At 46.1% G+C, this 22,361-nt stretch overlaps 1 protein-coding gene across 6 annotated transcripts in view; it reads left to right on the top strand.

Moving 5' to 3' along the window:
• The window catches only part of HYDIN (HYDIN axonemal central pair apparatus protein), a 1,718,235-nt gene that overhangs the window by 867,750 nt on the left and 828,124 nt on the right, over positions 1 to 22,361 (top strand). For all 6 annotated transcript variants that reach the window (XM_033943280.1, XM_033943278.1, XM_033943277.1 and 3 more), the window contains one exon: positions 11,167 to 11,406. In XM_033943280.1, coding sequence (XP_033799171.1) covers positions 11,167 to 11,406 — 240 coding nt within the window. The remainder of the gene's footprint in view (positions 1 to 11,166; positions 11,407 to 22,361) is intronic.

The raw sequence follows: 22,361 nt of genomic DNA, 5'->3' as shown, positions 1-22,361 counted from the left end.
CCACGGCGACCCCTTACCCCCACCCCGCACTACATTACGGGCAGGAGGGATCCCAGGCCCTCCTGCCCTCGACGCAAACCCCCCTCCCTCCAACGACCGCCCTCCCCCCAAGAACCTCCGACCGCCCCCCCAGCCGACCCGCGACCCCCCTGGCCGACCCCCACACCCGCCTTCCCCGTACCTTTGTGTAGTTGGGACAGACGGGAGCCAAACCCGCCTGTCCGGCAGGCAGCCAACGACGGAATGAGGCCGGATTGGCCCATCCGTCCCAAAGCTCCGCCTACTGGTGGGGCCTAAGGCGCGTGGGCCAATCAGAATAGGCCCTGGAGCCTTAGGTCCCACCTGGGGGCGCGGCCTGAGGCACATGGTCGGGTTGGGCCCATGTGCCTCAGGCCGCGCCCCCAGGTGGGACCTAAGGCTCCAGGGCCTATTCTGATTGGCCCACGCGCCTTAGGCCCCACCAGTAGGCGGAGCTTTGGGACGGATGGGCCAATCCGGCCTCATTCCGTCGTTGGCTGCCTGCCGGACAGGCGGGTTTGGCTCCCGTATGTCCGGCCAACTACCAAAGGTACGGGGAAGGGGGTGGGGGTGTCGTGGGGGTCGGCCAGGGGGGTCGCGGGTCGGCTGGGGGGGCGGTCGGAGGTTCTTGGGGGGGGCGGTCGTTGGAGGGAGGGGGGTTTGCGTCGAGGGCAGGAGGGCCTGGGATCCCGCCTGCCCGTAATGTAGTGCGGGGTGGGGATAGGGGGTCGCCGTGGCCAGGAGGGTTTGGGCTCCCTCCTGGCCCGATATTGTCGGGGAGTTGGGGAGTCAGCCGGGCAAGAGGGCTTGGGCTCCCTCTTGCTCCGATCGTGGATGCGGGTGCGGGTGGGAGCGCGTGCGAGCGGTCGTTCGGGGTGGGGGTGCGAGCGGTCCTGCTGGGGGGGGTGAATCAGGCGTCGGGCGGGGTGGGAACTATGTAAAAAAAATTTTGTATACCGCGCTCACGCGTATAACGCGCGAGGTGTATGCGCGGTAGGTAAAAACGCGTATAACGCGCGCGTTATATGCGTGAAAATACGGTACTGTCATTGTGTCTTCCAGAGTCTTTTGTATCATTCTGCCTAAATATTTTATTCCTTCTTCCTTCCAAAGGAATGGAAATGTATCAAATAATCCTTTTGTACAATGTACATTTAGTGGAAGAACTTCGGATTTACTCCAATTTATTTTATAATCAGAAAATTTACCAAATCTTTCAATCAATTCCAGTAAATGCGGAATGGTGGATTCAGGATTCTTCAAATGAAGCAAAATATCATCTGCATTGGCAGAGACCTTATATTCCTGACCTGAATAAGGAATACCCTGTATCTCCTTTGCTTATTGAATAGCCAATAGCAAGGGTTCCAGTACAATGTTAAACAACAAAGGAGATAATGGACACCCTTGTCTAACTCCCCTTTCCAGATAAAAACGTTCTGAAAAAGTATTATTAATATATAATCTGGCAGAAAGGGAACTATACAAGGTTTGAATCATTTGTATAAATCCGGAACCAATACCAAACCAATCTATTGCTTGATACATGAAAGTCCATTCCACATGATCAAAGGCCTTCTCTGTATCCAAAGACACAGAGAAGGCCGGATTTTCCATGGTTTTTGCTAAATTTAACATGTGGAAAGCCAGTCTGGTGGTGTTTGAAGAATGTCTTTGAGCAACGAACCCTGTTTGGTGCATACCAATCATATAAGGGAGAGCCTTGGCTAATCTTAGAGCCAATAGCTTAGCCAGGAGTTTTCCATCCACATTAATTAAAGAAATAGGCCTATAATTTGAAACCAACATGGATCTCTATTTGGCTTTGGTAAAACTATGGTCAAAGATTCAGCCATAGTACCTGAAATACAACCTCTATTCAGTTGTGATTCATATAATTTTAAAAGATTAGGTAAAAGTAAATTTTGAAATGATTTGAAAAACTCCACCGTGAATCCATCACCACCTGAAGCTGATCCAACTCTGAGGGATTTCAATGCTGTCTGAAGCTCTTGTAATGATATAGGTGCATCAAGATTTCTTTTTATATGTTCGGGAATTTTTGGTCCATGAATTAACTTTAAAAATTCAAATCCTTCCATTTCTTTATTAGAATAGAGCTCAGAAGAATATAAAGCTTTATAAAATTTCAAAAATTATTTCAAAATATCTCTAATTTGAGAATGAGTATTACCATTCTCATCTTTAATAGCCACAATTTTTACTTTTCTTTTTTTAGCTTTAAGATAATTAGCCAATAATCTTCCCGCTTTATTCAAGTTTCCATAATACAAAGCTTGTTGAGAAAACAAATCCTTCCTAGTATATTGTGAGGAAATCTCATTGTATTTATATTTAGCTTTCAAAAGGGCTTGTAAAGTAGTATATTCCCAATTGGAAGACAATTGTGATTCTAAGGATCAAATCTTTTGTTCCAGATTAGAAAATTATAGTTTAAGCAATTTCCGCATGTGTGCCACATAAAAAATTATTTGCCCTCTTATCGTAGCTTTAAAAGCATCCCGAGTAGTTTCCAATGAGATTTCCTCTGTGGTATTAAATTGAAAATATTCAACCACTAGTCTTATAGCCCGTTACATTAACGGGTGCTAGAATATATGTGTGTATGTCTGTCTTTATTTCTTTTTCTCTCTCCTTAGCCGCTTTCTGTATTTCTGTGTTTTGGTGGGTTTTTTTTCCTTGGCTGTCCACAACCACCCCTTGCCTGCTCCCCGTCCTTTCTCCTCCCCCTGTCCATCATCACCTCCTTCCTGCTCCCCCTGTCCAGCAGTAGGCCTCCTGTGCAGTATTTTTCTCCCCCCCATACCTTCCTCCTTAACTCCATGCCCTACCATTCTCTCCCCTTCTGCTCCCTTTCCTCCTTCAACTTCATCGGGCAGCAGCATATATAATTAATTACTGTTGCCGGCTTCAGGTCTTCCTCTCTGGCGGGTCCTGTCTACTTCATGAAAACATGAAGTAGGCAGGACCCGCCAGAGAGGAAGGCCTGAAGCCAGCAAAAGCAGCAAATTTTAAACGCTGTTGCTGCCCAAAGAAGCCAGGCCTTAACCACAAAGCTGGGGGGAGGGTTTTATAAGGTATGGTGTTGGTGTGTGTGTGTGGGGGGGGTTGAAAAGCCATCTTTTAAAAACTAAGCTGTTTTATTTTAAAATGCCATCCGGGTTCGGCCGCCGCAGCCTGCAACAGCCGACAGCCGCCGCGGCCGACATCCGCCTTGGGGGGGAGGAAGAGAGAGAGCTTCGGGCGGCCAAGTATATTTTTCAGTTGAAAGACCCGGCAGCGGCGGCTCCTCTCAAGATCCCCGACTGCATCGGACTTCAGGCAAGGAGCACAGCAGACCAAAGAACAGCACGGCCGATAGCCGCCATGTCTGACATCCGCCTCGGGGGGGGGAGGAGAGAGAGTGTTTCTCCCGCGTGCGCACTCCTATCTGCGGTGCTCTACAGCGCACGGAAAACGGAACACGCGATGGGAGTGCGCATGCGCGGCTTTTTGTTTTATTTCTTCAAGAAAGTTTGAATCTGCAAACAATGTATTATTGAATCTCCAGACAGGTCTAGAGGAGTCTACTTCATTGAACTGACCTTCGATCCAAATTCCTGTGTGATCTGACAGAAGAATTGGAGCTATGTTAGCTTTTATAATTTGAGGTGTTAAATTATCTGAAACAAAAAAAAATCAATTCTAGAGAATGATTTGTGAACTTAGGAGTAAAATGAAAATTCCCGAGCATTAAAATGAAACAATCTCCAGATGTCTTTCAAACCACACAACCTTATCAAATTATCCAAACCTAGAGACTTTAATTGTTTACTAGGCTGCTTATCTAACAATGAATCCATAACAGCATTGAAGTCACCATCTACAATTAGATTAGATGAAGCCAGAGACAGAATCAAATGATGGAGTTTCATTAAAAAATCAGCCTGATTATTATTAGGGGCGTACACATGTATAAGCTTCAGGGCATCTTTTCCTGAGGTCATATCAATATGAATCCATCTTCCCACAGGGTCCGCCTTAACATTACCAAATAAATCAGAGCATTTCCTATTAACTAGGATAGCCACACCAGCCTTCTTACCCACCGTAGGTGCAAAAAACAAACAAACAGTATTCTACCCATCCACCCTCCAAATTTCTGGCCTCAGTTGAAGAAAGATGTGTCTCCTGCAAGAAGTAAACATCAGCCTGCTGTTTTTTAAAAAAAAAATTCATTGTTTTTCCTCTTTATGGGGTGATTAACAAATAAAATTTCATAGCCATTTAAATTAACTAAATTCTAAAAATCCGTAATCTGATAATACCTGAATAATTACCACAAACATCCCTATCCCCACCCCACCCACTTAATTAAATATTTTATGGTGTACTCAGATTCCTTTGATCAGACCCAAGCCACCCTCCCAACTTTCCCTCCCCTGCATTCTATCAATTATTATTAAAGAAAGTGTCTAATAACAACCATCAGAAACTCCATTCACATTAATAAAAAATTAAATCAGTTACAAAATAACCAACCTCCCTAGAATGAGAAGAATATTGATTAGTTACATATTTAATCACCCCATAAATATTAAATGGATTAATATTAAGCATAAAAATTAATTACTTAAACAATTCAAAAATAACTCTTATAACCTCAGTTCAAGAAAATATAATCTTCAACTTAGAAGGGAAATATATCTTTTGGGGGGCAAAAGATATATTTCCCTTCTAAGTTGAAGTAAAACAACTGTTAACAATTACAAATATCTAATAACCCCCCTAAACCCTTGCTCATACATTCATAAATAAAAAAATTAATAGCTTAAAATCCCAGAAAAATAAGCATCTTGAAGTGAATAATGAATTTAAAAAATGAGATATTTAACTAGATTTTCACAACCCTCACTATAACCCACAGGCATATAGCTTAAGTCTCAAAATTTTATCAACCACAGAATTTTTAATCTAAATTGAAACAGACCTTTCCTCAGGCGCCCTAAAATACAAGGAATTAACATATTAGAGAACTGCCCATGAACAGGATAGTAGACTCTACTGCAATTCAATCCCTATATGATATCAGCACTTTACAAGCTGTCCCTGAGAACATCTCCCTCCAGACCGCAGATTTCTTCCTCTCCCTGAAGAGTCACGGCATTTCCAATTCACAGATTCAACTGAGAAAGATAATCATTACTCCGTAAGCTTCAGTTTCCCAAGAAATGAAGCAGACAAGCCAAATTGAACTTGCCGACATCCAGAAGTCCCATACCGCCGGACCTCCACGGGCCAAACAAGTAAGTCAGCGAGATCTGAGACTTCTTACCTTGCCAAAGGAAACAAGTCAACTGCCGATGGAGCTGTTGAATATCCACGTGCCAAAGACAAAGGAGCATGTACAGCCAGCAGGGAAAAACAACCATCTTATACAATTGAACCCTACCGTAGAAGGAAAGAGGCAGATGCATCCACTGCACAAAACTACAAGTCGTGGCCAACAAAGCATCAACATTACCGCAATATAGCTATCCTACAGATCGTGTGAGCTGAGCAAAAAGTAATTAATATTTAACAGTATTGGTATCATTTTGTTTTAGATTTCCAATGACTCATATTTGTATGTGACCATTATAGAATCTTGAGATAATGGCAGTTGCTCCATGGCTTGCGTATGTTGATCTATAAAATTCTTAAGAGATTCAGCACTTTGCAGGTTGTCCCTAAGAACATCTTCCTCCAGACCGCAGATTTCTTCCTTTCCCTGAAGAGTCACTGCATTTCCAATTCCCAGATACAACTGTCCAACGATCCTCCTAAAGGTGACATCATCAGGGCATCCATATCGATTTTATTGTAGAAGTAAACACTTTCAAGTATTTCCATAGAAAGCTCAACACAGTCTTGTAACCAATCCAATATAGTTGCTTCCTGACATTTAAAGTTGTGTAAAACCAGTAGAGAGCAGCAATGTTTTCTTTTTTGAAAAGGAAAACAAGCTTTGCTCCTCTTGAAAAGATATTACTTGCCACTCCCTTTTATAGAAATACAGGTGACGCCCTCATACACAGCAGCATCAAAGCTCCTCTTCACCTTGTCTTCATAGTCAGTTCTAAACATTTGTATTTATATTTCTTCCTTTAAAACAATTCATTGTGTATTGTAAAGTACTTTAACCAAGCAAAAAATAATTAATCTTAAACAGTATCGATATCAGTTTGTTTAAAATGATTCATATTTGTATGCAACCGTTATAGAATCTTGAGATAACAGCATTTACTCCATGACTTGCACATGTTGATCTATGAAATCCTTAAGAGATTCAGCAGAGTCAAAATTAAAAGTTTTATTGTTAAAAGTAACCCGCATCACTGCAGGGTAAAAGAGCCCATATCTGGCTCCTAGTTGTTTTAAATCTGGTCATAGAGCCAACAGCTGTTTCCTGAGATCAGCCATGCGCTTTGCAAAGTCCAGTACTAGGGATATTTTATTTTCCTGCCACATTAGCATTTTCTTCTTCTTAACAGCACCTAAAATTTCCACCGCCTGATTATATCTTAATACTTTAAATATTAAAGGATGTGGACCCTTGAATTTAGTATTCATTCCTATCGGTATTCTGTGTGCCCGCTCTACCTCAAAGGGAGCCGCAAAGTTCAGTTTCAGCAACTTGGGGATAAAACCCTACACAAATTTAACTGGGTCCGACCCCTTGATCCCCTCCTGTAATCCCAGGACCCAGACATTACTTCTCCTGGAGTGATTGCTTAAATGCTCCAATTCCTTATTCAGTTGCAGTAACCTTTTATGATCGTTACTGCTACTATTCACTTTTCCTTCTAAGACTGCCACATTTTGTTCCACAGAGTCCATCCTAGACATACATACTGCAAGTTGCTGTGAGATATTAGCAACCTTGTCTTTCACTGTTGTTACCTTGCTGTTCGTATCTGATATCACAACTTTCTTTTTTTAAAAAAAATAATTTTATGGTTGAGGATATCACAGCTTTCATAGCATTGAACTCAGCAATAACTGTTTCTAAAATCTCCAACAAGGATTCAGCTGGCAAGGGAACCCTTGATGTTGTGGGAGGGTCATGTTTCATTCGTTCCCCCCCTCCCCCCGATCATCCACAAGCACTGTCAATCTTTGTTTGACGATTGGCAGCCATTTGAGAGGTGAAATTTTTCAAAAAGAAACCCTTAATTTACTCAAGCAGAGAAGAGAGGAGCTCTGCGATCAGGCTTCTGACCTCATGCACGCCCAAGCCACGCCCCGAAGCACAAGTCTTTGATCATAACAGTCTGAGAGTCACAGAGAGTTTTTCATGAGCAATAGGAATAAATTATCATTTTTCCTTCTCTCCCATGAGCATGTTTTTCCTGCTTTTCTTCAGTTTCCCCTTATATTCCACATTAGTATGCATTCTCCATGATGCTCCTTTTTTTTAAAGGAACCCTATCAGATTTTCCAAGCAGCTATTAAGAAACAACCGTGAGTGCTTACGTAGTTGATAATCTGTTTCTCTCCTATGCTTTTCTATGCTTTCTTTTTTTTTTTGCTTCAGTTTCTTTATATAATTATGGCCATTACTAACTGAGAGGTTTATAAATTACTACCCTGGTGTCTTATTCAGCATTGTAATCTATTGACCGAACAATCCTCTGGAGCTGGCAGAACCACTTATATGAACCTTCCAAAGTTTCTTCATTGCTTTAACAACAATATTACAGAGCTACCAAGTTATCTCGTTCCAGGAAGATTCCAAACCAATCTTGGATTTCTGACAATCCTATACTGGTCAACTCAAAATCATTAATCACCTTTTAATATTCTTAAACAATAACACACCATTGCATTTGTGTACGTGAATGTGAAAATCTCAGATCTAACAAACTAGCCTCTAGTGATAAACTCGGAGCTTCACAGCTGATCACCATCTCAAACCACCATGTACAGAAATAGATCTAAACACTGGAGGTATTGCCCTATATGTTAAGGAAGAAATAGATTCTGTTGGAATGAGTACAACAGACAGGAAAGAGAAGCTGGAGTCCCTCTGGATCAAAATTCCTGGTCGCAATGGCGCAGATATAAAAATTGGCCTTTACTATCGTCCCCCAGGACAGGCGGAAGTCACTGACTCAGAAATGATGGAGGAAATCAAACAAGTATGCAAGACAGGCAATGTAGTTATATTGGGAGACTTCAATTTCCCAGGAATAGACTGGAAACTAGGAGCCTCCAACTGCGGCAAGGAGGCCAAGTTCCTGGAGGTGCTAGGGGATTGCTTCCTGGAGCAAATGGTAAAAGAGCCGACAAGAGGCGACGCCACCTTGGACTTGGTCCTAAATGGTCTCACTGGACCGATAACAGAAGTAGAAGTCATGGTTCCACTGGGAACGAGTGATCACAATGTAATCAACTTTAAACTTGACATCGGGAAAGGGAAACATGTCAAAACCTTAACCACCACCTTAAACTTTAAAAAGGGTAAATACGATTGCATGAGAGCCATGGTAACAAAACGACTCGAGAAGATGGTGGACAAACTTGAAACAGTAGATCAGGCATGGTGCCTATTGAAAAATACTATTGCAGAAGCACAAGATCTCTACATTCCGAGGATTTCCAAAGATCGGAAAACTAAAGGCAAAAGAGAACCGGCATGGCTTACCATACAGGTGAAGGAAGCCATAAAGGTAAAGAAGGACTCTTTCAAAAAATGGAAATGCACGAAGACAACCGAAGCCTGGAACAAACATAAAGATGAACAGAAGAAATGTCACAAGGCGGTGAGGGAAGCAAAACAGGACTATGAGGAAAAAATAGCCCGGGAGGCCAAAAACTTCAAGCCCTTCTTTAGATACGTGAAAGGGAAAAAACCTGCAAAAGAGGCAGTGGGACCCCTGGACGACAAGGGAAGAAAAGGGTACATCAAGGAAGATAAACAAATCGCAGACAAACTAAATTCATTCTTTGCGTCCGTTTTTACGAAGGAGGACACCTCAACAATACCTGAAGCGGAGAAAGTGTTTGCAGGAGAAATAGAAGACAGCCTCACCACAGTTGAAGTGGACTTAGCCCAGATATACTATCAGATCGACAAACTTAAAAGTGACAAATCACCTGGACCGGATGAAATTCACCCGAGAGTCTTGAAGGAATTGAAGATTGAAATTGGAGAGTTATTGCAAAAACTTGCAAACCTGTCAATCAGAACTGGTCAGATACCAGACGACTGGAGGAAAGCGAATGTCACGCCAATTTTCAAAAAAGGATCGAGAGGAGAACCGGGCAACTATAGACCTGTGAGTCTTACGTCTGTCCCCGGCAAGATGATTGAATCACTGATCAAGGATAGCATAGTTCAGCACTTGGACACACACGACTTGATGAAACCCAGTCAACATGGATTCAGGAAAGGGAAATCGTGTCTGACGAATTTACTCCAATTCTTTGAGACCGTGAACGAGCAAATTGATAGTGGAAAGCCGGTGGACATAATATACTTGGACTTCCAGAAAGCATTTGACAAAGTTCCACACGAAAGACTTCTCAGGAAGCTACAAAGCCATGGCATAGAGGGAGATATACAAAGATGGATAGGCAAATGGCTGGAAAACCGAAAGCAGAGAGTGGGCATAAATGGGAAGTTCTCCGACTGGGAGAGAGTGACTAGTGGTGTGCCCCAGGGCTCGGTACTTGGGCCGATCCTTTTTAATATTTATATCAATGACCTGGAAAACGGAACATTCAGTGAGATCATCAAGTTTGCAGACGACACAAAACTCTGCCGGGCAATCAGATCGCAGGAGGACAGTGAGGAACTCCAGAGCGATTTGTGTCGGTTAGAAAAATGGGCGGAGAAATGGCAGATGAAGTTCAACGTGGAGAAATGCAAGGTAATGCATTTAGGCAGTAAAAATAAGGAATACGAGTACAGAATGTCAGGTGCAACTCTGGGGAAAAGTGAACAAGAAAGAGATCTGGGTGTACTGATAGATAGGACCCTGAAGCCGTCGGCACAATGCGTGGCAGCGGCAAATAAGGCAAATAGAATGTTGGGCATGATAAAGAAAGGAATCTCGAGTAGATCGGAGAAAGTTATAATGCCGCTTTATAGGGCAATGGTCAGACCCCACTTGGAATACTGCGTCCAACATTGGTCTCCCTACCTAAAGAAGGATATAAAACTGCTGGAGAGGGTGCAGAGACGAGCAACTAAACTAGTGAAGGGTATGGAGAAACTGGAATATGAGGATCGACTTAAAACACTGGGATTGTTCTCCCTTGAGAAAAGGAGACTGCGTGGGGATATGATCGAGACCTTCAAAATACTGAAAGGAATTGACAAAATAGAGCAGAGAAGATTATTTACAATGTCCAATTTGACACGGACAAGAGGACATGAAATGAAGCTAAGGGGGGGCAAGTTCAGGACCAATGTCAGGAAGTTCTGCTTCACACAGAGAGTGGTTGACATCTGGAATACTCTCCCAGGGGAGATTATTGCGGAATCGACAGTCCTAGGTTTCAAAAGCAAACTAGATGCATATCTCCTTGAGATAGGCATATAAAGATATGGTTGGCTATAAAATAAGCCAGGTGAATACCTAGCAGGGCCTCCGCGTGTGCGGATCGCCGGACTTGATGGACCGAAGGTCTGATCCGGAGATGGCGCTTCTTATGTTCTTATGTTCTTATGTTCTTATCTTGAACCGTGAAGAAACCGTGACCAGTCTCACAACTGCTCCAGTCTTGATGCTGTGTGATACCAATTGCTATAGCTGTCTCATATTTCCCTTGACCCCCCCTCCCCCCCAAATCGAGTTTCATGTATTGGAGCTTCTTCAGGAGGGGATACCATTCACAGGACTCCCTCACCCGAACCAACCAACAGCACAATCAACCAACTCCTATAATGGTGCAATATAAGACACAAAGCTGTGATTGCAGTGTGTAGAATCAGACACTGCAAATATCACACAACTTAGAATGTAAATTCAAAACCAGGGCTAGCTAAAAAATTTCCTTCTTGGAACTGGATAACTTGGCAGCTCTGGTATAGTCTCTGGATGATATGTTAGAAATACTACAGTATAAATATGTGATGTTTTTTGTTTATTTGGTTTTCAGAAATACTACAATCAGCGTTTGGTAATGCATATTTCCCAGAGCAGTCAACGGATGACACTGCTTGTACAGGGGCAGGGACTAGAACCCCGATTGGATTTCTCCCCACACATACTTGAATTGGGACCTATCCTGCCTTACAGCTCTGGGGAAGAAAGAGAACTGCTGGTGAAGAACCCCTGCAGCTTCCCAATAGAATTCTATTGTGTGGAGCTTGATAAACAGTATCTGGAGGAAGAGGAGGTAGGAAATAGGCAATATCTTTCTTGATTTGCTTCTTAAAACACTACAGCAGAATACAAAATGTGCATGGCTCTGCTTTCACTGTGCTAAAAGCACTTGCAAATGTTTTATTGGTTTTATTTTTAAATTTTAATGTTTTTGCTTTTTAACTAATTAAGGGGCTCTTTTTCAAAAGAGAAAAATGTCCAAAAAATGACGTAAAATGGCATTTGGACATTTGCTAAAATGTCCAAATTGCCTTTTTCAAAACACATTTTTTAGATGGTTTTCTATGCTGTTTGTCTGCAGTACATCTAAATCTCAAGGAGGAGGCTTGGGAGGTGTTTTGGATGGGATTAGGGCAGACTTATGATCTAGAAGTTTTGCTGCAATAATGAAACATTATTGTTTCAGTAATGAATAAGTGCCAAAAGGTGATCAAACTGACCAGATGACCACTGCAGGTATGAAGGCAATGGCCACTGATTCCTTCCTACTCCCAAAGATATGAATGAAACAGTACATATCAGCCTATATGACAGCTTCAGATGTTATGGCCAGTCCTGGTAGAATAGCAAGCAGGTCAATAGAATAGCCTAGAAGGTATAAGCCCTCAAAAACCCACCCAAAACAAACTATATCTACATATATAGGTGAAACCTGCAGGCATAAGGGCTATTGGGGTAGTATACAGTTTGGTACAGTAGATTTAGGGTGGGTTTTGGAGAGCTCACCATAGAATTTAAGGGGGTTATGGTAAAATGTGTACCTGGGCTCTTTTATACAATACAATTTTTATTTATATACTGCAAATACCTTGATGAAGTTCTTGTACAATCCCACTTTAATCTGGGACTAATGGATTATTTCCATTTATCCGCCAGGACTTTGTAGGAAGCCTCAAACTTCAGAGATTTAAACCTCTCCACCTCTTATCTCATCACTGTCCCTGAACACATCAGTTTTCCTTCTTACAAGCCAGGCTGTAGGAACTTGTCTTTTCTGCTTGTTTTATTTTGTGTAATTTCGGCCTTTGCATTCACAGTTTTCACCCTCTTGCTGTGGAGGTTCCCTGTGGGGACAGCTCTGACTGCAGGAGATCACAGACCTTTGGAAAAGTCTGCCACTGGGGGTTTCCCTGGCAATAAACCCTCTGGATAGCCTGCTCATCGGGGCTCAGGGACTGTTCCCTTGGGAGCTTCCTTACCCCAGGTTTGTCCGCTAGCAGGTCGAGCACAGGCTGTGTGGTTCGTTGAGGTGCACCTGGGATTGGAGCCAAATTGCATTCCTCCACGGCATGGTATGCCCAATGGTGGCAGAGGTACTTGGCCATGGAAGTCTGGTCCGGGGGGGGGGGGGGGGGGGGGGGGCAGTCCTAAAATCCTAATATCACCATTTGTGGATTTTGTGTTTTTCCTGAGCTATTTTTAGTCAAAAATTGTTACCTGCAGTGGCCATCTGGATTTTTTCCTAATTTGATTTTAAATATTTTTTTTGTACCCTTGCCAACTTCATTTTTAAAAGAAAACCACATAGATGGCCTCCCTAGGGCAAGATGTGATAGATTAAAGCCTCATTTGCAGTAAATGGCTGTTAGATGTACAGCCGGGTTCCACGTGCACTACAGCCCTTGAAGAGGGTGAGGCTTGCCCAAATTTGATGCCTTCGATCTCCAAAGAGAGTCTTTTAGCACCTTCTGCTCTGACTCCCAAGCAAATGATGTTGGGAGGCCCTGGGGAGTGTGCAGGCGATGCTACGGCAAAACACAAGTGCGTTTTGGGAGATAAACCTCGTAAATCCTCTAAACATTCCAAATCTGGTAAATAGGGAGGATGGGTTTCCCCCAGATTTTGTACTGGTCACAGGGACCCCTGTTCCTGCAGACTAGTGTCTTTTGTCTTGCCTCCCCTCAGGGATACTGGCAGGTAAGCTGGTAATGCTCACGGTTGTACCAGATACACTTTCCATACCTCTGCTTTCGCATGTGGGCACTGCAGCAGCCGCAGATCTGGTGGATCTCCAGGATCCGGATCAGTGCGGTGCCCCTGAATTGGTGAAGGATCCCACTATGCGCAGATTTTTAAAGCACACGAATCTTGTGGATTTCATCTCTGAATCTCTCCAGGAATTAAAGCTGTACTCTGAGCAGCTTATCACTGCATAATGTTCCTTCATGTACCTCCCTGAGCTTGGAGGCTCAGCTTTATTTGGTAGTGGTTGAAGTGACACCTAGTGGTACTGTCAGCGGTGCATGTGGCAGGAGTGGACAACATTAAAGTGGATTTTCTCAGTCATCAGACTCTGGAACCCAGAGAGTGGTCTCTGTCTCAAAGAGCCTTCAATTGCATAGTAGATCAGTGGGAGCATCTGCCTCTTTTGTTGATCATCCTGACTTCATTGTAATTCTTATGGACATCTAGGGCAGTGATTCCCAACCCTGTCCTGGAGGAACACCAGGCCAATCGGGTTTTCAGGCTAGCCCTAATGAATATGCATGAAGCAAATTTGCATGCCTATCACTTCCATCATATGCAAATCTCTCTCATGCATATTCATTAGGGCTAGCCTGAAAACCCGATTGGCCTGGTGTTCCTCCAGGACAGGGTTGGGAATCACTGATCTAGGAGACTCCTGGGGGCCATGTCATGGCTTTATCCCATGGCGGATGTCTTTAACAAGCGCTTTGCTTCTCCGAAGGTGGATTCCTCAGGCGCAGGTCACCAAGTGCACTTCTCTCCACAGTGGTCACAGGTGCAGGCCACAGTCCACAGATTACTAGATATTGCAGCCATAGAACCCATTGCAGAGCGAGACTTGGGCTCTGGGAGATACTCAATATACTTCATCATTCCAAAGAAAGGCTCCAATTGGAGACTGACTCTGGACCTCAAGGCGATCAATGTGGCCCTTAAAGTGCCTCTCTTTTGCATGGAGACATTGCTCTCAGTGACAGCAGCGGTGGCACCAGGGGAGTTCCTAGCCTCCCTGGATCTGACAGAGGCATAGCTCTCATTTTTCCAGACCACTGGAAATATCTGAAGTTCCACATCTTGGAGCAATATTTTCAGTTTGCGGTGATGCCTTTTGGGTTGGCAATGGCATCTAGGATCTTCACCAAAGTGATGGTGGTGGTGGTGGCCTATCTTTGCATCCTGGGTGCTCTGGTTCACCTGAATCTGGACAACTGGTTGATCAGAGCTCCTTCAAAGTCCAAGCAGCGTCAAGCTGTTCAGCAGGTTGTACAGTTGTTGCAGTGCCTGGGCTGGATGATGAATTTCAGTAAGAGTCACTTCAAGCTGATGCAGGATTTGGAAAATCTAGGAGTTCATTTTTCCATCAGGAGAAGCTCTGTCAGATTTTCAGGGACCCTCTGGCCACTCTGGTCCCAATGGCATGGCAGATTTGGGGGACCATGGTGGCAACAATCAATGTGATTCTTTGGACAAGAGCCCGACTGCCCACTGCAGGATTCTCTGCTTTCACACAGGAATCCCCAGTGGGACCCATTACATGCAACCTTGCCCTGGATGACTGTGGCACGGAACAATCTTGCCTTGGTTGCAACCCCTCTCATTATCCAGGGGCCGTCTTCTCCATATCTCGGATTAGATGATTCTGTCTACAAATGCGACTCTCAAAGGCTGGGGAATGGTGTTGACAGTAGGCTCACTCAGAGTGCAAGTGGTAAATTAATTGCCTGGAACTTCAGGCGATTCGGCTGGCTCTCCTCCACTTCAAGGGTCATCTCTGTTATTGAGCAGTCCACATATTCTCGGACAATGCCATGGTGATGGCTTATGTCAGTCAGCAGGGGAAACATGAGGAGTCCCTCTCTGAGCTTGGAGGCTCAGCTTTTTTTCTGGTGGTTGGAGTGACACCTAGTGGTACTGTCAGCGGTGCATGTGGCAGGAGTGGACAACATTAAAATGGATTTTCTCAGTCATCACACTCTGGATCCCAGAGAGTGGTCTCTGTCTCAAAGAGCCTTCAATTGCATAGTAGATCAGTGGGAGCATCCCATGTTCAATCTCATGGTGACTGCAGCCAACAAGAAAACTGATTGGTTCTTCAGTCACAGTTGCGAAGCCTGGATGCTTTTCTACAGGGTGCTCTATGACTTAAGCGTCCGTTGCACCTTCCCTGTCCAACTTGGAATCTTAACCTGGTTCTCCATTCTCTGGCTTGTCTGCTATATGAGCCTCCAGAGCAGGCATCCCTTATGGATCTCACAATCAAGACAGTCTTTCTAGTGGCTATTACCTCATGTTTTGGAGCTTCAGGCTCTCTCCTGCCAGGAACCTTTTCTGTGTATTATGGATTCCGGTGTGGTGCTGCACATTGTTCCGTCTTTTTTTAATGAAAGTGGTTTCCGCTTTCCAGGTGAATCAGGAAGTCCGGCTTCCTGCTTTTGCTTCCTCTGGCTCCAGGGAGAAAGATTGGGTGATGTAGTCCTTGGATGTGTGCAAACTGTTGTTGCAGTACCTGGAAGTCACCAAGTTTCATCTGACCATCTGTTCGTTCTGGTGGGTCCTGCTACAAGGGTAGGCCAACTTCCAAGGCCACCATTTCAAGATGGATCCAAGCGGGCAAATGGAACAATTGCCTTACCGCCCTCATCTCCAACTCCCCGCCCTACCACCTGTTCAGGAAGTCACTAAAAACCTACCTCTTCGACAAATTCCGCTAACGCTGCCTTCCCCCCTTCCCTGCACCCTCCTGACCTCGACATGCCTCCATTCCCTCTGACTATGCCCCCCTCCCAAGCCACTATGGCCTCTCTTTCTCAAGCTCTGTTTTATCTAATTGCCCTGCCTTTTCATTGCCTCACATTTAACATCACTGTAAATGTACCACCGCTTTAACATGGAACATCGCTGTATACGTACAGTCTCTTCTTTAGTATATGCCTTTTTATTACCGCTATTTATGTAACATCTTTGTAAATGTAATAACACTGTAATATGTATCATCGCTGTAAATGTACAGTCTCTTCTATTGTTAACCGCATTGAACTTCCATGGTATTGCGGGATACAAGAATAAAGTTATTATTATTATTATTATTAGACATTTCTGTGGGTTATGTGGTGGCTGGAAAGAAGCCCTCCCCCCCTCATGGTGCGTGCTCATTCTACCAGAGGTGTTTTGTCACCAAGTTCTACAGGATCGATGTGGCAGCCAAGCAGAATGCTGCTTTTGGTGCCTCTTTTTTGGCAGCAGGCTCATCAGTCCCACCCTGATTTTTCGAGACTGCTCTGTTATGTCCCACTGGTCCCAGAATAAAGTGGGATTGTACAAGAACAAAAGATTAGGTTTTTACTACTTTCTTGTAAATCCACACTTTATTCCGGGAAACCGCCCTATACCTTGCTGATTTGCCGACTGTCTGCCTTTCCAAGTATTGGTAAGCTGGATTTCTGTTTTCTGACCAGCCTTTTATAAGAGTGCCATCCGAATGGGTTTAGCACTTTGTTTAGGGGGGTCTCTAGTTCAGGCGCCTCCTTCTTACAGTGCAGGCACTGTTTTGTCATTAAGGTTTCTAATGTTCTCATTTTTCATTGTTGCTATTTTGAATTTGTTGATATGAGCAGAATAGACTTACTTACTGGGGCCACAGGTTGGACACCCCTGGTCTAGTGCATACGGCAATTCAGCGCGCGCTAAAACCACTATTGCAGCTTAGTAAAAGAGCCCTAAATCTACAGGAGCATCTTTATTTCTATTACCGAATAGACCCCATTCAGCCAAATTGAGATTCAAAAATTCCCTTCCCGAAGGAAGTGACGTCATTGCCGCGGATGGGAGCTTGAACTGAGAGCTCTGTTCGGGCCGGCGAAATAACTATCATTTCGGTGTGTAAACGGCGCAAATTTTTTGTCCCCGGGGGCTGGTGAGGTGTGTGAAGGCACAGCGAACACTATGGCAACGAGGAAAAAGTTGCCTGGCGACAAACCCGGCCAGCGCACGTTGGAACAAGCGCTGAGCCGGGCTGCACGTGGCAGCATGGGCCCTGAGACGAGCAGCGGGGAGGCAGCGAAATTGAGCGGCACCCTAGCGGCTGTAGCAGACATGGTTGTGGACCCGGTGCCGGAGAGCACATCGCTGGACCCGCTTACTAAAGCGGACATGCAGCGCTGGATCGCAGAGGTAAAATCTGAAATCTCTGCGGTGGCTGTGCAAGTTCGGGAGGCGGTGCAGGAGTTGCGCACTGACCTGGTGGAGGTGGGCACGAGGATCGAGGTGGTGGAGATGCGCCTGGATAGTTGCGAGGACAGTGTAACTGGAATGCAGAGATCATTGGAGACGGTGTATGCGGATTACCAAACTCTTCTGGATAAGGTCGAGGACCTGGAGAACCGCACCCGACGTAATAATTTGAGGGTGCGGGGCCTACCGGACCTGCCTGAGTTTAAAGATGTTCGTGCTACCACAATTAAGCTGATCAGGTGGCTCCTGCAGGATGACACACTGGAGCCGGGATTGGAACGGGCTCATCGCGCTCTGGGACCCCGGACACTGGATCAACCTAAAGATATAGTGTTGTGCCTCCAAAGCTTTGTTCTTAAAGAGCGGATCTTCCGCAGAGCCCGGGAGATGGGAACGGTCACCTGGGAGGGTCACCGGCTGGAGTTCTATCAAGATCTAGCTGCTGGCACGCTCCAGAAACGTCGGGCGTTTAAAGAAGTGACTAAGGCTTTGCAGCGCAGCAATTTACGCTATCGCTGGACTTACCCTTTTGGGGTTGTTATTACCATCAATGGAGTCCACACCAGAGTTGCCACTGTTCGAGAGGCTTGTGGGCTGTTGCAACAAGCGGGTATTGAGATTCCTGAGGAGGCTGCTCCAGCGGGGGGTGTGATGCCTAGCCAAGCGAGACGCCCTGCCTCCTCCTGCTGGCAACGAGTGGAGAATGGATCCCGGAGCGGGAGGGGTGGCCGAGGGGGTGGACCCCCTCTTCAGGCCGCTGCTTCTTCTTTGAGTGCTCCCCCCTGAGAGCCGATTGACTGTATCTGTTCTTTTCCTTCCACTGTCATTCCTTATGTCTCGGTGGGGGGTCTTTGGACTCCCCTCCCGGGGAATGGACTGTTGGGTCTTGCTCCGTGGGAGGGTGTTTTGTGGGGGTAACACATTGACAGGTTTGGGATGTGGGGGGGGGAAGTTGAAGGTTTTGTGTTTGTGTTATATGGGGGGTATCGTAGCATGGGGGAGGGGGGAGTGTGAAATGCGATGTGGGGGTTTGGAGGGTGGGTGGGTAGGATAAGGGGGATTCTTATAAACATTGTTCTTGATAGTTGATGTTTGATTGTGGGATATGTGTCAGAGGCCATGGGGATGGTTCACTTCTCTGTATGTTGGTGGGAGATCTGAGGACTCTCACTTGGGGGAGGTGGGGCGGAGGGGAGGGATGGGGGGGGGGAGGGGGGGGATGTGGGGATATGTCTGCTGAGGTTGGGTCTGTGATGTTCTTATTTAATTTGGAATATGGGGGTGTTTAGATTGGTTTCATATAATATTAGGGGTCTCAATTCCCCCAATAAGAGAAGAGCTTTCTATAGGGAATTGCTCCGTTTGAGGGCTGATGTCTGCTTTGTTCAGGAAACACATCTACTACAGTCTCATGAATCCTTGGTCGGGGATCATAGGTTCCCGCAGGTCTTTTGGGCTTCCCAGGTGGGCACTTCTAAGAGGGGTGGGGTGGGAATTCTTATCCGTAAGGGGATTCGTTGTGAGGTACGTAGGGTGGTGCGGGATCCTCAGGGCAGATACATTATGTTGGAGGCTCTGATTGAGGGGGTCTTGTACTCCCTGGTAAATGTATATGCCCCTAATGAAGGTCAGGGGACCTTTCGTGAGTTGGTCCCTCGGATCCTCAAGTTTAAGGGGGGAGCCCTGGTTTTTGGTGGGGATTTTAATCTCACAGTGACCCCTCATTTGGATAACTCAGGGAGGGCGGATCATTATGGGAGAAGGGATCGTAAACTGTTGCGTGAGGCATTGGCTACTCTGAATGTGGTGGATTGCTGGAGGTGGCTACATCCTTCGGTTAAGGACTATACTTACTTTTCGGGAATCCATTCCTCATATTCTAGAATTGATTATGTTTTTGTGGAGCGGGGACTACTCCGGAGGGTGGAGTCCGCGGGGATTGAGTCCCTTACGTGGTCGGATCATGCCCCGGTGTGGTTGCGGATCCAGGGGGTGGGTGGAGGCTCGGGACAGAAATTCTGGCGTTTTAATGATAGTCTGCTAGATGACCCGGAGGTGGGCACACAGATTGAAGGGTGGATACAAGAATATTTGGATGTGAATGTGGAGTGTGGAGCCTCATTGGAAGCGGTCTGGGAAGGGTTGAAGGCAACCCTTAGGGGCAGATTGATTGCCCTGTCGTCGGCCCGGCAGCGTAAACGACGGGAGGATGCAGCGGTCCTGTTGGGTGTGATTGGTAGGTTGGAGTGTATGCATAAGCGTTGTCCTTGGGATGCGGAGCTGCGGGAGCGCTTGTTTCAGGCACGTCGGGATCTCCAGGCTTTAGACTTGGACAGATTGCACAATAACTTACAGCTTCTCCAACAGAGATATTTTGAGTTTTCTAACAAAGCTAGTCGACTGGTTGCCCATCGTCTTAAGGTGCGACAGACACGTATCCAGATTCTTTCGCTTCGGGCGGCCTCTGGGGAATTGTTACAGACTGAGGATGCTATCTGTGCCCGTTTTGTGGAATATTATTCCCAACTCTATACTCCGGAAGCACCGGGGCCCTCACAGGACCAGGACGCTTATCTAGCTTCTGCAGCGTTGCCCCGGATAGCACAGGCTGATGTGGCGCGGTTGGACCGCCCTCTTACGTTGATTGAGGCTCGTGGAGCGCTGCGTTCTATGAAGCTTGGTAGGTCACCTGGATTGGACGGTTTTACCGTTCGGTACTACAAACGTTTTCAGGATCTGTTGCTACCTCCTCTGTTGCGTTTTCTTAACTCTTTACAAGGGAATGGTGCCCTTCCTTATTTCATGCGCTTGGCGGTGTGACAGTGTTGGCTAAGGAGGGGAAGGATCCCCTTCAATGTGCTTCCTACAGGCCGATATCCTTGTTGGGGGTTGATACTAAGATCTTTACGGGTTTTGGCGGACAGATTGATGAGCTGGATTCCCCGGCTGATCCATCCAGATCAGTCGGGTTTTGTGGTGGGCAGACAAGTGGGTGATAATACTCGTCGGGTTTATGATTTGTATGACCGGGTCAGGGGGGGGGGTGCGGGAAACGGTGTTTTTGTCTATCGATGCTGAGAAGGCGTTCGATAGGGTATCTTGGCCTTTCTTATTTCGGGTCCTGGAGTCGGTGGGTTTGGGTCCACGAATGCGGGATTGGATTCGGGTTCTATATACTGGACCTCTTAGTTGTATCAAGGTGAATGGGGGTTATTAGGAGACTTTCTCTCTGGCAAGGGGAACACGTCAGGGGTGTCCTCTTTCCCCGCTCCTTTTCGCTTTGACGGTGGAACCCCTGGCGCAGCGAGTGCGGATGAATCAGGATATCAAGGGGGTTACGGTGCCGGGAAGGGATTATAAGTTGGCTTTGTTTGCGGATGATATTTTGTTTACGGTGGAAGACCCTACCACTTCCCTACCGGCTATATTACGGGAGCTGGATATGTATGGTGAGGTGTCGGGATTCCGGGTCAATGTTGGCAAATCGGAGCTCCTTAATATTAACTTGCCTGCTGATCGGGTATCCTATCTCCGAGACCGGTATCCGTTTCGGTGGGTTCAGCGCTCTTTGCGATATCTTGGAGTTTATTTTGGACCGCCGGGAGTGGATTTATATGACCTTAATTTTCCTCCGCTCTTTCGGCGTATTCGCCAGGATTTGCTCAATTGGAAAGATTTGTATTTTTCTTGGTTGGGGTCGGGTAGCCATTGTGAAGATGATGATTCTGCCTCGTCTGTTGTTCTTATTCCAAGTATTGCCTCTTTGGGTGGGTAGGAGAACGTTGGAGGGGGTTCAAAGACATATCTTTAATTTTATTTGGGCTGGTCGGCGGCCCAGAGTAAGTAGGAAGGTCTTATGTATGGGGAGAGGGGCTGGGGGGTTGGGGGTCCCTGATGTGGTAAAATATTATCAGGCTGCTCAGTTCGCGCCCTTTTAGAGTGGCAGACGCAGACGCCGAAACAGTGGGTGGACATTGAGCAAAGCTTAAGTGATGGGGTGCCTTTGTTGCATCGGCCGTGGGTGCCTGGTAGGGTGCGACTAGTGGGGGAGGTATCCTCGGATGCGACTTCTCTGAGGGTTTGGAATCAGACCCGAGCCAGTTTATTGTGGCGTAGGTGGCATTCCTGGTGCACACCGTTGAGACATAATCCTGACTTTCCTCCGGGAAGGGATAGGGGAGTGTTTGCTGACTGGGAGTCTCGGGGCTTAGTCTGTGTGGGACAGTTGTGGGATCCGGTTCTGGGCAGTATTAGACCCTTCGCAGAACTCAGGGCAAGTTTGAGTTTGGAGTACGGGATCTGTTCCCCTACCTACAAGTTCTCCATTATATCAGGACTTCGGGCCCTTCTGGGGGGACTTGAGGGGTGGTAAGACGCCCTTTGAGCTGCTATTGGGCCCAGTGCTCCGGAAGGGAGTTCTTTCTGCGGTATACAGGTGTCTTAATTGTCTGGGGGGCTCCCCTTCCCTACATGAGGGCCTGGGAGGGTGATTGTGGTTCTGCTATCTCCTGGGACACTTGGGGTGACATCTGGTCGGAGATTTCCTCGGCGGGTGTGGCTGCTTTGCTGATCGAGAATGGATACAAGGTCCTCTTTCATTGGTACTATACCCCTCAGGTTGTGGCTCGTTGGCAGGGAGGTGCGAGTGTTCTATGTTGGAGGGGTTGTGGGGAGGTGGGTACCTACTTTCATATGTGGTGGCAGTGTGGGCAGGTGTGTGGATTCTGGACTGAGGTCTTTGTTCGGGTGTCCCGGATCCTGGATGTCCAG

This window comes from Geotrypetes seraphini, chromosome 4, assembly GCF_902459505.1.
Source record: "Geotrypetes seraphini chromosome 4, aGeoSer1.1, whole genome shotgun sequence".
NCBI classification, from domain to species: Eukaryota; Metazoa; Chordata; class Amphibia; order Gymnophiona; family Dermophiidae; genus Geotrypetes; species Geotrypetes seraphini.
This window is presented reverse-complemented; position numbering and strand designations above follow the sequence as displayed.